Source organism: Staurois parvus, unplaced genomic scaffold (assembly GCF_062004578.1).
Source record: "Staurois parvus isolate SC_StPar_1 unplaced genomic scaffold, SC_StPar_1.0 ptg000704l, whole genome shotgun sequence".
Taxonomy (NCBI): domain Eukaryota; kingdom Metazoa; phylum Chordata; class Amphibia; order Anura; family Ranidae; genus Staurois; species Staurois parvus.
The window spans coordinates 4827752-4845563 of record NW_028318500.1 but is presented as its reverse complement, the minus strand read 5'-3'; the positions used below and the strand labels follow the sequence as shown (position 1 = coordinate 4845563).

At 40.4% G+C, this 17812-nt stretch overlaps 1 protein-coding gene across 1 annotated transcript in view; it reads right to left on the bottom strand.

Moving 5' to 3' along the window:
• The window catches only part of LRRC75B (leucine rich repeat containing 75B), a 30312-nt gene extending 19269 nt beyond the window's left edge, over positions 1 to 11043 (bottom strand). Inside the window, exons 1-2 of the mRNA XM_089653224.1 lie at positions 10267 to 11043; positions 7795 to 7923 (exon numbers count right to left, since the gene is read on the bottom strand). Coding sequence (XP_089509350.1) covers positions 7795 to 7923; positions 10267 to 10530 — 393 coding nt within the window. The 5' untranslated portion in view covers positions 10531 to 11043. The remainder of the gene's footprint in view (positions 1 to 7794; positions 7924 to 10266) is intronic.
• Positions 11044 to 17812: the final 6769 nt, after the last annotated feature.

Genomic DNA, 17812 nt, shown 5'->3' with positions numbered 1-17812 from the left:
AGGTTATAGAGCCATGATCCAAGAATATAGATTAAGTCCAAGTACTTGTGCCTAATGGGTATCAACTTCAACAAACCAATTGAACATCTGGAAGAGTTGGGCTATAATATTTATGTAGGCAGGGGTGTGCTAGGCCTCCCAATAAAGTAGGGAATATACGCATTCTTTGTGGACATCCTGCTCTTTTATAGTTCCAAATAAACTCTAAAGCCAGAGAGTGACATTTCAGAATACTGATAGTAGTATGTACACAGGGGATCGTAGAAGTACATAAACAATTTTGGACAACAGAAACATTTTAAATAAGTTGATTGAAACAGTTGCTGAAAGTATTAGTTATGTCCAGGACAGAAATTTGTTTTTTATCAACTAAAAAAGTGAGTCAATGTTGGTGTGAATAAAAGACTTGTGGTGACTATCAATTTTTCATAGCTAGAAACCTAAAACTTTAAACTGTTAAGAACAGATAGGGGGCATTCTTGGGGAAATGTGGTGGGTAAATGGAGAAGATTACAAGTCCAGTTAATAGATAATCTAGAGTAAAGACACAATTCAGCAATAACATCAATAGCTATCTGTAAAGAAGTTACCTGCACAGCCCTACTTTTTTGAGTTATGCAACGTTGAGGCCCGCTATTTGGGGATGTTGCTGTATTTTAATTGCTATTGGTACTGTGGTGATGGTGCACAGCAATGGAATTACCAGGCATTCCTGCTAAGTTCCACATTGAAATTCAGCCATTTGTGCAAACTATGGCTCTAGGATTGTAGTAAAGCAAGCTCACCCAATACATACAAACCTGGTCAAAGCCAGCTCTACCAATCATAGCCCTAAGAAAAGACCATACCACGGAATCAAAGGCCTTGGCTGTGTCACAAGAGACAATCATGTCTTGACCATTGTTGTCATGTGACAATAATTTTTTTATTAATATGCAGACATCAGTGATAATTTCCATTTGGAATAAATGTTTGATAGAAGTTTTGATTGTATACATACAAGTCATTTTGGCATCAGTGGTCAGGAGGGAGGTTGGTCTGTAGAAGTCACATTTTTGCTCATCATTGCCTGGCGTGGATGTCACAATAATAGGACTGTTGCACAGAATGGGGAAGCCTTCATGTATTCGTACCCCTTGAAATTTTCCACATTTTGTCATGTTACAACCAAAAATGTAAATATATTTTATTGGGATTTTTTGTGATAGACTAACACAAAGTGGCATATAACTGTGAAATGGAAGGAAAATGATAAATGGTTTTTACATTTTTTTACAAATAACTATCTGAAAAATGTGGCATGCATTTGTATTCAGCCCCCCCGAGTCAATACTTTGTAGAACCACCTTTCACTGCAATTACAGCTGCAAGTCTTTTTGGGTATGTCTCTACTAGCTTTGCACATCTAGAGAGTGAAATGTTTGCCCATTCTTCTTTTCAAAATAGGTCAAGCTCTGTCAGATTGGATGGAGAGCGTTTGTGAACAGCAGTTTTCAAGTCTTGCTACAGATTCTCAATTGGATTTAGGTCTGGATTTTGACTGGACCATTCTAACACATGAATATGCTTTGCTGTAATCCATTCGATTGTAGCTCTGACTGTATTTTTAGGGTTGTTGTCCTGCTGGAAAGTGAACATCCACCCCAGTGTCAAGTCTTTTGCAGGTTTTCTCCTAAGATTACCCTGTATTTGACTTTATCCATCTTCCCATCAACTCTGACCAGCTTCCCTGTCCCTGCTGAAGAAAAGCATGTCCACAACATAATGCTGCCACCACCATGTTTCACAGTGGGGATGGTGTGTTCAGGGTGATGTGCAGTGATAGTTTTCCGCCACACATAGCGGTTTGCTTTTAGGCCAAAAAGTTAAATTTTGGTCTCATCTTACCACAGCACCTTCTTCCACATGTTTGCTGTGTTCCCCACATGACTTCTCGCAAACTGAAAACGGGACTTCTTATGACTTTTTTTCAACAACGGCTTTCTTCTTGCCACTCTTCCATAAAGGCTAGATTTGCGGAGTGCACGGCTAATAATTGTCTTGTGGACAGATTCTTCCACCTGAGCTGTGGATCTCTGCAGCTCCTCCAGAGTTACCATGGGCCTTTTGGCTGTTTCTCTGATTAATGCTCTGCTTGCCGGACTGTCAGTTTAGGTGGACAGCCATGTCTTGGTCTCCACAACTTTATCCCTGACCTGTCTGTTGTGTTCCTTGGCCTTCATGATGCTGTTTGTTCACTGATGTTCTCTTAAAAACCTCTAAGGGGTTCACAGAACAGCTGTATTTATACTGAGATTAAATTGCACACACAGGTGGACTCTATTTACTAATTAGGTGACTTCTGAAGGGAATTGGTTCTACTAGATTTTAGTTAGGGGTATCAGAGTAAAAGGGGCTGAATACGAATGCACTCCACACTTCTCAGATATTTATTTGTAAAAAATTTTGAAAACCATTTATCATTTTTCTTTCCACTTCACAATTATGTGCCACTTTTTGTTGGTCTATCACATAAAAATCAATAAAATACATTTACGTTTTTGGATGTAACATGACAAAATGTGGAAAATTTCAAGGAGTATGAATAATTTTTCAAGGCACTGTACCTGCAGTAGGTCAGGTGTCATAAAATCAATGTATTTTTTATAACATTTGATTGGGATTCTGTGTAGAGGTAGGGCATTTTTTTAGGGAAGAAAAGCACAGTAGACGATAATATCAACTAACAATGGGACATCAAGTAGACCTCTTTGTTTCTAACTCAGTTTTGGCATGGCCAAGTCTGCTAAATAGATTTCAGCATAAAGTTGTGTTGAAGTAGTGAATCTTGTATGTAGGCAAGTGTAACCATTTTGGCCTGATTTATTGCTAGGGAAGTAGTAACCAAAGTACCATAATCCTTCTGTATAGAGAGATTAGTGTATGGGGGGTTTAGATTACAGATAAAGGTTGCTCCCATCTCCTTGTTCAAAGATACAGTATATTACCCTGTAGAAAAATGTTGCTAATTCAGAACAGGCTACTTCCTGGTTTATTTGCAGTATATTTAAGCTGGGTTCACATCTGTACGGTGCACCAGTGCAAATGCGTTGTTTCCCGTTTTTACATGCATTACGGTGCATTGCGGCAAGGCAGCCCATCCAATTGCATGGGCTGCCTAACGCATCTAAATGACACCAAAGAAGTCCATTACACTTTTTTTTAAATCATACTGCAAAAAAACACTTAGGGCTTGTTATCATGCATTTTGTTGCATGATTTCTCACACTCTCAGCAAGGTGCATCACACAAGTGTGAACAGAGGCTAAGAAGCAACTGGTGGAATTGCAGGGGTTATCAACCAACTTGGCTTGAGCTTGTATAATTTTGGTGTGTAATTCTTTTTTTTAAGAAATATGGACTAACTGATTATGCATTAAGTGAGACCTTTGAAGGTATAGATCCATATCTAATGGGAACATAATCCAGCATAACAGCAAATTGGCAATGGCTTGACACTACCTAGGTAGGAAGGTGGCTAATACTACCAGTGGGAATAGGCTGCTAAAAGAAAATGCTAAATCTATACATGAAAAAGAATAAGAAAAAAAAGGAGCAAGAGCATTGGTGCTACTCATCAACCAGGCTTATCTCCTGCATGAAGAAGATAGTGCTGGGATTTTGCAATTAATTTAGGCTAGATGTTATTCTGTCTAGATAGGGGTTGATGACATTTTTGAAATCTTTAATCCAAACAGTGTAGGCATGTGCATGGGCGAGCAATAAGTTGTCTGCCTTATGGGGTATGTCTGCTGAGTTGGGAGGGGAATACAGAATGCTAGTATAGTCAGTCCTCATAGATTGTGGCATACAGGAATGCTTATATACAGGTTTGATCCAGTTTCTAATTGTGGAGTGCAAAATGTACATTTTTTTTAATCAGGATTGAGACTTCTAATGAGTACTTTGAGTAAGTGCTCGAAAGAGCAGGGCCCTCAATCCCCTCATGTTTTGCAGTGTAATGGTATTGTTCTGTCACATGTTCTGTCCCCCTTTGTAATGTACAGCGCTGAGCGAACTATTAGCGCTTTATAAATACTGTATAATAATAATAATAATAAGTGGCATGGTAAGTCCAGCTAACCAATCCCTTGTGCAGGGAAAGCACTTTAGTACCAGAAAGTTGTGTCTGAAGGATCAGTATGTCTGGGTGTTGTTACTGATGTAATGCAGGACTATATATAATGTAAAATGATTGTTTAGACCATGCACATTCCAGTTCAAGACCTTCGGTTGTTTAATATGTGACAGAGGACAACATTAATATGTATGGGTAAGACAAACAAGTAGTCGTGAGAGGCGAAAAAAATGGCAATAAATGACTTACAGTACAAAACATATTTAAATTATACAGTATTTATAAAGCGCCAAAAGGCTTGCTCAGCGCTGTACATTATAGTGGGGGACAGAACATGAGACAATACAGTAACAAAACAAAACACGAGGGGGTCAAGGGCCCTGCTCTTGGTGAGTAATGAAGAAAAGAAAGGGGGAGAGTACTTTGTGCTTGTAGAGTAGGTACAGCTTAGTGGAACAAGGTGGAGTCAGTGTTGAAGAAACAGTAATTTAAACCGAATGGAAGCAACAGTAGGGTAAACTTACAGGCAGCAAATGTTTCAAGTCTTAAAACCATTTGGCGCAACAGGTTCATAAAAAACCGCCAAAAAAACAAAAAAACTTCATGTTGTGTCCTGAAAGTAAGAATTTGAATTAGCGGGTACACTTGGAGTATAGCTGATGGGGTGTAGCAAGGGGTAAAACAAAAAAAAAATGGAGGGGGGGGCCATTTATGATCTGTAAGCACCTGAAGCTACAGTTGGTGCTGGATAGAGGATAGCATTAGCATTAGTCAATAAACTCCTAATTGTAATAGAACAGTTTGCTTGAGGGGTGTTAACCTAGTCAGACATACCTGAGAAAACAAAGGCTCAAGGTGTTAATGTGGAGGATCAGGGCAGCTGTACAACACTAGCACACAAAGCAGACTCACTTATGACACCTGTAAAAATGTAGGTCTAGTGAAAATTTTAATCCAACGCATGCCACCTCCAGTGTAAGTAAAAAGTGCACTTTGCTCTTTTTCTTTTATCAAAGCTTAGCAGAGTAGCCCATATAAATGGACATATGCTTGTACTCAAATCGAAAATGCTTATATATATAGATCACATGAGATGCTACAAGACTGTGAACACATACTAACACTAAAGACTCTGACTTAAGTCTATGCTTACTGCTGTGAGGTGTAATAGCAGTGTACATAGGGTTAATTCAGAGTGTGTAGCAGGGTAGACCATTATATAAGGGATATTGAAATCCTTGAGTTTATGCTATATGGAGATAAATTGTTTACATTACTTTGGCACCCACTCCAAGAGAGACGTCTGCATAGAACAAAATTTTGATATTTTCATACTACATACTCCTAGTCGTGTTGCAAGTTGGAGGACTGCATCTTGGTTAAGATAGTTTTGAAGCTTCCTGATAAAGGTGTGCAGAGGTGTGCCAGGTGAAGAGGACTTGGGTGAGATGCGGTGGGCTCTTTCAACCGCAAAGAACTTTGAAAAGGAAGCCTGACCAAAAAGTGACACCAGTAAACACTTACGGAATGCCTCTGCTCTCATATCTGTTAGTGAGGTCCACTACTGATATTGGATCGCCTAAGAAAGTTCTCTTGGACCTTTGAGCACACTTGAAAGGCTGAGACAGACTTTTGTAGTTGCAGCATGGTGGTGCTAATGGGGGAATGGAAGTTTTCAATCTAGTTGATCCAGGTGTCTGTTTCTGACATACTGGTTGAGATCATTTTGCAAGAGTGACTTCTTCAATTTTGGTAGTAAGACTTGTTTGGCATGTCACTAAGGCATTCTTGGCTACATTTGCAAGTGTTACCATCTGGGTTTTGCTGGTGGTATTACATAAGGCTTCAAGTGATGTAGGTCCAGTTCATTGCTCTGTGTGTGTGTGTTTGTATGTCCAAAACTTAAAAAAAAAAACATTTTGAAAGTTTTGCTTATAAATACGGTACATGTTCAGATTATTGCTTAAGCCCAATCATGAACAGTTGTTTTGTTTTTTTTCAAGCATGCAGAGTTATACTGATATTAAAATAAGTAGGTTCCTCAGAACTGCATCCACTGCTGAATATCCAAATCTAATTTATCCACAGATCATGGATATACTTTACAGCATGTATTGTACAAGTATGCATGTGCTTTGAACCAACGTGAACTGTATTTTTCCTCTTATTATACAAGTATAAAGGAACATTTGCAGCTACAATCTTCTAACCAAATCATTAAAGTTTTGCTGTGAAAGAGATCCCCTTTGGTCTACATTACTCTTGAGTAACCTAAAACAGTCTTGACCTAAGACCATCTCATGCCTCTCTGTACCATGATAGGCATTCACTTCAGAGACTTATTTTTAATACACATTATAGTGTAAACTTGTTTGGAAAGAGAGGAACTACAAGACCTATAACTATGCTCTGCCCTGCGATGGGGTAGGTAAGTTTTCTGAAAGCCATGTAGAACACAAGGGTGGAAAGTGGTTTAGGGTGACAAAACATCTACCCACTGATTTTTTTCTAAATCTGTTTCTGACTACTTAATACTTTACACACTTACTTTTAAAAAATCCACATCCCCTGTATTATGCAATGTGCCTTTAGCTTGTGAAAACACCCCTCCTAATAGAGCTGAAAAGGAGCACAGACATCACTTTGGATGTCTGAAAAAAAGGGCATTGATCTTGGCATTGCCATAAAAAAAGACTTCAGAGCACTTTCTAAATCTGGAAGAATGCTTAACCCCAAGTAATAAACACATAGCTATAGTTACCTGCAATAACTGATACAATCAATTTAGTCTCCCTTTTTAAACTTTGCATAGAATTTCCCTAATATTTAGCAATTCTAATTGTAATTTTTTTTTAATCAAAAGTCAGTTTTGGGTCAGAAAATTGGTTCTTAAATGTATTTATTAAACTGTACCATGAGCTAGGGATTGTTAATGAGATAGATAGATAGATAGACAGACAGACAGACATATCTCTATATTTCCCTAGGTTTAGAGTTCTTGAAGGACAGCACAGATGGTTAATTGGGAAGAAAGAAAACAGCTATTTTACTTCGCAAGCTTGTTGTCTGTAAAGACAAGATCTTACAGTAGACTGCATCCTCTTCCTATGGCTTGCATTAATGCATTCTTTAATATGTTGGTTATTTTTATCTTATAAGCAGCAATGTATTTATTTGCTGCATTCAACATGTCCGTAAAACCCTGTTGTTCACATCATTTGTATGTCTTTTCTTCTTACTGTGTCCCTATCAGTGTTTGATTCCCATCACCCCTCCTATCGGTGCTCGTTTCCTCCTCAGTCACTCCCCTACCAGTCTCCACCCTCATCAACTCTTCCATGTTCTTATCATTGATATTCAGTACCAGTCTTGGTGTTTCTGGAAGGTTTTCCCTCTAAGCACAGAAAAAGCTGATAAACACATTGAATGGGCTAAATGAAATAGAAATATAAACCTATTCTTTTTTTTTATCTCTCACCACTATAAGAAATAACAGTTTTGTACTGAATATATGTATAATATTTATGAGAATATACCATAACTATTTTAAACCTAATTATGCAACAATCAAATGAATCTCCTGATAGAACAGGTTGTCGTTCAGAATATATGCATGATTTCCAATAGACACACAGCTGATGTCTGTTGTGTACAGACCCACTAAAATGCATTCTTACCTTCCTGGGGCATTGCAGTTCCCTGGCCAGGCTAAGCAGCAGTTCATGGGAGATGGGGTCCACCAGGTTGAGGAAGGTGACATGTCTATATAGGATGTCATTGAGGAATGTGCCCTCCAGGCCCAGGTCCTACAAAGACATTAAAAGCGGAGGTCATCACACTCAGAACCAAGGTCATGTAGTGAAGATAGAATGCTGATCAGAAGAATTTTGGAACTAAACTAAATTAAGGTCTGCTAGATATAGCCAGAGTCTACAGTAGATTAATACCCACAAAAAAACAAAAACTGTTTTGAAAACTCCAATGGACATTTTTTTTTACCTTAACTGATACTCACTCAATTCATCTGGACAAACAATCATTGACACTGGTCTTCAATCAGCGGTTGGTACATGTAACCACACTGGCCAATGGTGTACTGCTATATGGTGTTTTTAACACACACATATATATATATACTGAGAGATTTTTATACTAAGAATATTGTTAGCCCTTAGGAGATCTATTACGTATGTGGTCTTGTGGATAGTGCTGTTTTTTAGGGCTGCATTTTTTTGGGGTTTTAGAGGTTTTTCATTAGAGTGTATGTTATGGAAAGATGGTTCCTATAATGAAATTTGAAACAGTATATCATTAAGAATGTTGTGTTCTTCATTTTGTATGCTGTAGTCTTGTGAAGACTAAAGCTGGTCATACACTGTTATTTTTTTTCTTTCATTCAGACTGAATGAAAAAACTAACAGATTCCTCCATCCACACAAGTAAGTGAGGTGCATGGTGGAATCCCCCCTGCTATGGCACTGAACTCTGATAGTGAGACCCACCACGGTCAGAATACACTGATCAAAATTCCTTTGACAGACGTCAATTGACTTCTGTCAATCAGGGATGGCCACACACTGATCAACTCGTCCCTACCGAAGTGGCTGAATTTCAATCATTGTACGGCCAGCTTAAATTTAGAGGGAAGATCAATATTTCTGCTTATTATTGGGTACATTTTTAAAGGTATGGTCCACAGTAAAGAAATGTGGGTACCACTTCCCACAGTGTGTAAAAAGAAAAGTCTCTGGGCTGTTCCACTACAACTAAAATAGGCCATGAAGTCAGAAACCAGAACTCCAGAATGACTGAGCCTGTCTTGTCCTACAGCAAAACCTTCAGGCAGTGTAGATGTCATGATTCAAGGAGAAAGCAGAGTGCTGAAAGGAAAGTCTCTTGACTGCCTCATCTGCAATTGGAATAGGCAATACAATCAGAAACCAGTACTTCACAATGATTTACAAATAATAACAAAAAAATCTTATTTAAAGCAGCCAATGAGTACATCGCCTATATCAGTTGTGTGTGGAGGAGTCTAGAGACTTTAAATTTTGTTGTACTGAGGGGCAGGAGGTGTAAGGCTGACCATACGCTTTACAATCTGATTGTACACTCTCATTTAGTTTAGATCTACCATCAACTATGCAGTATTCGGGCCTGCCTGATAGGATTCAAACTCAATGGATTTTAAGTTTATCTTCATATTACAAAGTTTGGATAAATGTAAGGCTCTCCACACACGTTAAAATCTGATTGCACAATCTCCTTTAGATCTACCAACAACTATGTAGTGCAAGGGCTGGCCTGATGTAATAGAGACTATAGGCATAGCCTAGAGACTAATAGAGACTAAGACACTAAGAGATCTATGCCTCGTACACACGATGAGAATATCAGATGAATGATCGTCCGTATTTTTTGCCTGCTAGTCTCATATCGAAAGTGAAGAGGTTACTAAAGATACGTAAATTCTTGTACGACAGAAAGTAGATTCGGAAGTGATGTAATGTATTTGTATTGTATTTTTGGATGAAAACTGTACTGATTAAATGAAAATCAGACGATCTGGTATCATACAAGAAAACTTTTCGTGCTTGTCCCTTCAAAAAATTTTGGATGAAAGGTGTGTACTAACGATCAGATTATCGTACGATCGTTTCAAAAGCGGTATTGTTCTTACAATTTTCTGATCGTGTGTACTAGGCTTTAGACTTAGAGACGTAGACCTGATGTAACTGAGAGTGTAGCAGGTTCTGCTGCTGCTTTGAGTGGCCACACCAGCCTATTCATTTGTTGTGGCACCATGCGGTTTCACATACCTAAGCCTGAAAACGTTCTGCATTTTCCAATTCATGGGGGGGGGGGGTGCCATTAAGAATTAATGGTGCTCCTGTGTGTCTGCAAAAGATCAGCTTGTTTTGCCTGTGGGTTGGGGAATGTATGCGATTTACCTGTGTTTGCGAACCTGCTACAGTGTGAACTTAGCCTCATTGGATAAATTTGTAAGGTTCTCGAATTACATAGTTTTGGTAAATCTAAAGTTGATCGTATGAAGATCGTTAGGAAGGATTGTAACATGTGTGGTGACCCTAAGACCAACCAAGACTAGTTTGGATATGGTAGACGACAGCGTGCCTGGGGCCCCTTACCTTGCGGAGCATTTTGAGGATATGCAGCGCCCGCTCCTGCTTGTGGTCCCGGAGCACCGCCTGAATGTCCCGTATCCATGACGCCCTTCTTACATATGGAGGCGGTTTGTTCTTCCGTAACACCCCAGGGATCCTCTCCGAGTTCAGGATCAGCGATGAAAGCGCAAAATCAGCACTTCGAGAGCTGGTGGGCTCCGCTCTCAGGTCCACCACCTCCTCCTGCTCATCTTCCAGACTGCTCTGTCTGCTCAGACGACCACCCATCACCTGTCTCCACCCTGTACAACGTGTCCTCTGGGTACACAGGTGCCAGCTATGCTAAGCTGTGCAATGGAACTAGCCTACCCTGCCACCATGTTCCAGCACTGTCTGCATGTATTGAGAGATGTCCACACCCTGGGAGAGGTCCTATGCCTGTGTAGCAGGGTGCCCGTGTAGGTGACAGGCTGGGCACAGCTCTCCCCCAGCAGTTGCACGTAGTCCTCTGTGCTGGGAGCTGTCCACTATGCCGCTGGTGCTGAACTGCATGTACCTCCCGCTGTGTGGCTGCGCTCTACTGCCTGCCTGTCACTGGCCGTCCAGTCCTGGGGCTGGAGGAGCCGATCAGCTTCTGCTCCAGGCTCTGCTGTGTAGATAGGGACTAGTCTGTATGTCTGGAGCCGCCTGTCTTCTCTGTTTGTTTATATTTCAGCTTCCTCGAGCTGGCCAATCAGGGGCTGCGCTGTGCATAGTGGAGGGGGATGGTGGGTAGCAGTGTGTCTGGAGAGAGGGGCTGGCAGTGTGTCTGAGCACAAAGTGAGTAGGGAGGGCAGGATGTCAGGGTGTGACTGAGAGGGGAAAACAGCTGTCTGCAAACAACTGCCAATTGATGGCATTCCACACTGGCCTGTCATTTCTCTATATAGCAGATGATGCATTTCTAGCCCCATGTGAGAGCTGCTTACAAGGGTCCCACATTGTGGATGAGTGATTGGTACACTTGACCTTTTTAACTCTGATGGCTATTTTATAAAAATGGACTATGTTGTGCCTTGATGAGGATCTGATCTTAGATAGAATATGACTCTTCAGCAATGCAATAGCTACAGATGTCCCACACCTGCTTGGTCATAGATATCTGGGGCTGTGGATCATTGTTTTTTCCTGAAAGAAGAGAAAAACCTCTTGCGCTCAAAGGGTCAGATATGTCATACGTGGAAGGGTCTTCATAAACCTTAGCATTCAATCCAATAAGGCTTAGAGTGTAAGCTCCCAGGATCAGGCCCTCCTAACCCTTATTGTTCTGTATTGTCTCCTGTTATATTGTAAAGCGCTGAGCAAACCGTTGGTGCTATAAATCCTGTATAATAATAATAATAATATAATAATAATAAGGCGGTGCTGTGCACCCCCCTATGGGCTGGGGTAGCCCAGTATGACACTATAAAAAAAGAAAGAAAAGGGGAGCACAAGCCTTGCGCATTACCTCAATAAAAACTTTAATCATAAAATATAGCAGATATATACTCACAAACATCAAATGTACACAGGCATATCATGACCGACAATGGTCTATGGTCTGGACTAGTGCGCAAGTCCCACAAGCAAGAGGACGCTTGAAAAATGGCTGATGTGTTTCGAGGGGCAATCCCCTCTTCCTCAGAGCCTATTCATAATGCTGCACAATCACCCCTTATATAACATCATTTGACTTTGGCCCCAAGGAAACCCTATTTGGAACTATATATGTTTAAAAGTTCCAAAAAGGTTTCTTTTTACATATGTGTTGTCACACTTTTCATGCTTCAACTGTTGTTGGGTATTATATCTAGTGTTGTAGAGCACACCTCCCAGATATCAGGTCCACCCACTGGCTAATGGGAGGAGCCCATTCATAGGAACTGGGACCAAAGTCAAATGATGTTATATAAGGGGTGATTGCGCAGCATTATGAATAGGCTTTGAGGAAAAGGGGATTGCCCCTCGAAACGCGTCTGTTTTTCAAGCGTCCTCTTGCTTGTGGGACTCACACACTAGTCCAGACCATTGTCAACCATGATATGCCTGTGTACATTTGATGTTTCTGAGAATATATTTGCTATATTTTATGATTAAAGTCATTTTTTTTCCCGGCCAGGTTCAGTTTTGGGCACCCAGAGAAGAATATTTAGGCAGAGCGTACAGCACGCTCCGCTGGATTTTGAGTATGGCAAAACTGCAATAACAACGGGAAGGGGAAAATATTCTTTAATACCTGTGGCACAAGTGAGAGCCTAACGCTGGCCATACACTATGCAATCTGATTGTACAATCTTGGTACAATGCTCCTAACTTTTCCTGATTTGGAGGGACTGTCCCCCTTTTGGAACAAAGTCCCTCTTTTCTCCTCATTTGTTCTTCATTTTGGTCTGATGTACAGTATATGCCAATACTGGTATTGGTGCCGATATGAAAGAGGCAGTACACTGCAGGGAAAAAAAAGGTCCTTTGCAAGGTAATGTCATAATGCACACGAATGTCCCGGGCCATGGCACAGAACGGGTATGCTGTTCCTTCAGAGCACATGCGCCACCTCTAAAAAAGAGAGAATATCTCCTAAACGGTGCATGTTTAGGAGATATTTATTTACCTATAGGTACTAAGCTTACCTGTAGGTAACAGTTAAAAAAAACAAGTTTACTACCACTTTAAGCACTTGTACTCATGCAAGTGCTCCGATACCTAAAACCAATACTTTTTTGTGCTGTGCTGTGCGATTTGAGCCCATATAAAATAAATGGGCTCAAATTGCACTGCAAAGAATCACATGGGATATGAACAGGAATGCTGTGCAATTCCTGTCCGAATCACATGCGGTTTCTCTATGGGTGCAGTGCGATTTGTAGGGCATCTACATTTCCCATCTTAGCCCCAGTCCTGTGTTTTACGGTGAAGGAATAATCTTGTAGAGCCAAAAACTACCGGTTCACCTATTTGTTTCCTTCTTTTTAGCCATCCATTTCAGGGGAGCATGATCAGTTAACAGGCCAAACTGCTACCCTAACAAATAATATCTCAGAGCATCCAAGGCCCACTTTATGGCTAAACATTCCTTTTTAAATATTGCATATTTCTTTTCATCTTCATTAATTTTTCTTCTCAGGAACACTACAGGGTGTTCTTCCCCATTGTGTACCTGTGACAACACTGCTTCAACACCAACATCAGATGCATTCATCTGAACCACAAAATCCTTGGAAAAATCAGGGGAGTACTGTACTGGCTGTGCACAAAAGGCCAGGACTTGGAAAGACTCCTCTGCTTCTGGGGACAATTTTACCATTACTGAGACTTTCCCTTTTGTAAGGTCAGTCCGTGGGGCTGCTAGAGTTGCAAAATGTGGGATAAACCTTCTATAGTAACCCATGATACAAAGGAAGACTCTGACTTGCTTTATGTTTGAACAGGAATGCCATGCGATTCCTGTCTGAATCACATGCGATTTTCGTGTTGTTGCGGTGCGATTTGCAGCTCAATTTGAACCATACAAAATTAATGGCCCAAATTGCACTGCAAAGAATCGCATGTGATTTGAACAGGAATGTCGTGTGATTCCCATCCAAATCACATGCAGTTTCCCACGCTGCTCCTATATGAACCCAGGATTGTCATAGCGACTTCAGCCTGAGCTCACACAGGAGTTGTATGGGAAACCTTACGTGATTCAGGCAGAAATCACGCAGCATTCCTGTTCAAACCACATGCCATTCTTTAAAGTGCGATCTGAGCCATTCATTTTGTATGGACTCAAATTGCACCGCACTGCACAAAAAAAATAGGTAAATGGTATTGGCAAGTACTTGATGAAAAGTATCGGTACTCATTCTAAAAAAAATTGGTATATAATTGTATAAAAATGTACTATTTCTTTATCGCCAGATGTTACACTATGCTGCTTGTCGAACATCTGGAAAACTATCCTTGTATGGCTCTGGAGAAGTGGAAGGCAGATGTGGGCACCTTGATGGGAGATCAATGGGGAACAGCACTGGGGTTGGTTCAGCTTTGCTCCATGAAAGTGCCGTACAGGCTCTCCCACTTGTATATTTTACTAAGGGTGAACCATACTCCACCTAAAATTCATAATGTTGGTCTATGACCACATCCTATTTGCAGTAAATGTAGAAACCATGGAGACCTTATATACATGTTATCGTGGTGCTCCAAGCTGCATAGATATTGGGACACCCAGTTACTACCATTAATGGGGCATTTCACTCAGTAATTGTGTTGGATCCTAAACAATGTCTCCTAGGCATACTTGATGAGGTGGTCCCAGATGAATATACTAGAGGCACAGTATCCAGAGCCCTCATTAAGGCCCACAAATTAATTTTACTTCACTTAAAGTCCATGTCACCCCCTACCCCCCAGGCCTGGATTGAACATATGGGAACTACTCTGAGGTTTGAGCATCTGATTTATCAAGATTGTGGATGCTCTGCCAAGTATGAAAAAGTGTGGGTTGGATGGCTCGCTACATCAGGGTTAGCATCGGTTGATCTGGTGATGGATAGATTGTTACTCTGAGCCATAGTTTTCTGCATTGTGGTGTTCAGGACCTGGGCAGGAAACTATGGGCTGAATGGTACCTAACAAATACATTAAAGGATATAATTATCACTGACTGGAAAACAGAGTGGGAGTTAACACTGATATCATTTGCTGTATTTATTGTGTATGCTGAAATACCTGAGATTGTATGTGAGGGAACATTAGTTCTGTATGGACACTCTGGTATGTTTTTTTTTTTGTCAATGTGTCTTTTACTCTGGCATGCGCAATAAACTTTCATCTGATTTAAAAAGAAAATGAATTATATATCTATCAAAAAGTATTGATGGTGCTAAACCTTTCATCCAGTTTTTAAATGGCTGCATTTGTAAATTTGAAACGCCAGTATAAAGGAATAAGGTCTCATGCACACTGGATGTTTTCCTAACTCACCTAGAAGCCTTTTGTCCCGGCAGCAGCGTTTTTGCAGAAAAAACACCTGATGCTTGTGAAAGCATGTAATGCATGTTTAGGTGTTTTTTTTTATATGTCAAGCATTTGAGCATTATCTTATTTCAATGACCAGAATAAATTATTTTTTCTGGCCAATGAAATTAATTTACACTCGAGCACTAAATGCGCCTAGCATTAACACACATTTAGAAGCATCAAACTTTTTTTTTTCTACCAAAACTTTGCTGCTCCTAGACACAGTTTTATTCCTGCCTCTAAACTCCTCTAAAACCATATGTGTGCATGGACACATAGGCCAACATGCAGGGGAGTTTAGAGACAGAATAAAAATGCCAGACTCCCCTAGAAGCAGCTGTAAAAAGGTCCAGAGTGCAAGAGGCATAATAGTGATAATAAAAAGCACTTAAAGTTTTAGCAAATCATTTTTGGGTATTAAAGTGGAAGTCCAGGCCAGAACTAACTGAGCTTATAACGTCTCCCTTCCCCCTTCTATCGCCTATACTAACTACCCTGTAGAAGGAAGATTCATATACAGTTGTGTTCAAAATAATAGCAGTGTGTTGAAAAAAGTGAATAAAGCTCAAAATCCTTCTAATAGCTTTTATTTCCATACACACAAATGCATTGGGAACACTACACATTCTATTCCAAATCAAAACATGAAGAAAAATATATCATATTTGTGTTGTTCCTCTAAATAAATTTAAGAAAAGTGAATATTAGACGGTTCAAAAAAATAGCAGTGTTTGTATTCTTCTTTACAAATTCAAACATTCACTATATAAACTGAAAAATGTTTGAAGATTTTGCTCTCCTTTGAATCACTTAATTAATATTTAGTTGTATAAGCACTGTTTCTGAGAACTGCTGTACATCTGTGTTGCATGGAGTCAACCAACTTCTGGCACCTGTGAACAGGTATTCCAGCCCGGGATGATTGGACTACATTCCACAGTTCTTCTCTATTTCTTGGTTTTGCCTCAGAAACTGCATTTTTGATGTCACCCCACAAGTTTTCTATTGGATTAAGATCCGGGATTGGGCTGCCCACTCCATAACGTCAATCTCGGTGGTCTGGAACCAAGATGTTGCACGTTTACTGGGGTGTTTGGGGTCGTTGTCTTGTTGGAACACCCATTTCAAGGGCATTTCCTCTTCAGCATAAGGCAGCATGACCTCTTCCAGTATTCTGATGTATTCAAACTGATCCATGATTCCTGGTATGCGATAAATAGGCCCAACACCGTAGTATGAGAAACATCCCCATATCATGATGCTTGCGTAACCATGCTTCACTGTCTTCACAGTGTACTGTGGCCTGAATTCAGTGTTTGGGGGTCGTCTGACAAACTGTCTCCGGCCACTAGACCCAAAAAGAACAATCTTACTTTCATCAGTCCACAAAATGTTGCGCCATTTCTCTTTAGGCCAGTCAATGTGCTCTTTGGCAAATTGTAACCTCTTCAGCACGTCTTTTTTTCAACAGTGGGACTTTGCGGGGGCTTCTTGCAGATAGCTTGGCTTCACATAGGCGTCTTCTAATTGTAACAGTACTCACAGGTAACTTTAGACCTTCTTTGGTCTTCCTGGAGCTGATTGTTGGCTGAGTCCTTGCCATTTTGGCTATTCTTCTATCCATTCGAATGGTAGTTTTTTGCTTTCTTCCACGCCTTTCAGGTTTTGATTGCCATTTTAAAGCATTTGCGATCATTTTAGCTGAGCAGCCTATCATTTTCTGCACTTCTTTATATGTTTTCCCCTCTCCAATCAACTTTTTAATCAAGGTACGCTGTTCTTCTGAACAATGTCTGGAACGACCCATTTTCCTCAGAATTTCAGAGAGAAGTGCACTGTAACCAGCATGTACAACATTTGCTGCCTTCCTTCCTTAAATAAGGGCAATAATCGCCACCTGTTTTTCAAAGAATGAATGACCTCACTAATAGAACTCCACACTGCTATTATTTTGAACATGCCCCTTTCAATTAGTGATTCAATTACACAGAATCAGCAGCATGCATGTCATGACTGTCGGGTCTGTTGGATTTCTATTACTCTACTACACCTGCTAGTAAATTATTTGTCATGTAGAAATATAATTTCTACCAAAAACAGTGATTGATCAGGTTAGTGTTGTCTGACTGATATTATTTTGAACACAACTGTACCTACCTATTCTCAGAGCACTCTGGTCTGGTCACATGATCTTCAGAGGAGAGAAGGGAGTGCCAACAATAGATGGAATGCCTGGGCAGAGATGTCACCCATAGGCTTACTATGGAGCATTCATTATTGGTTGTCTTCCTCTCTCCTGAAGCCTGTCACTGGGAGCCGATCACGAGACCAGACTAGAGAGCCCTGAGAATAGGCAAGTATTGGCAGCTTCCATACAGGGTAGATAGTATACATATTAGAAGGTGGATGGGAGCAGTTTTAGCCTTAGATCTAGCCTGGACTTCCACTTTAATTCTCCATGTGTGTCCTTTACCTACATACCTTTTGTTGATAGGTGTCCCTCTTTCTCAGTAAGTTGGGAGGTATGCTTTAGACTTGCCAAACC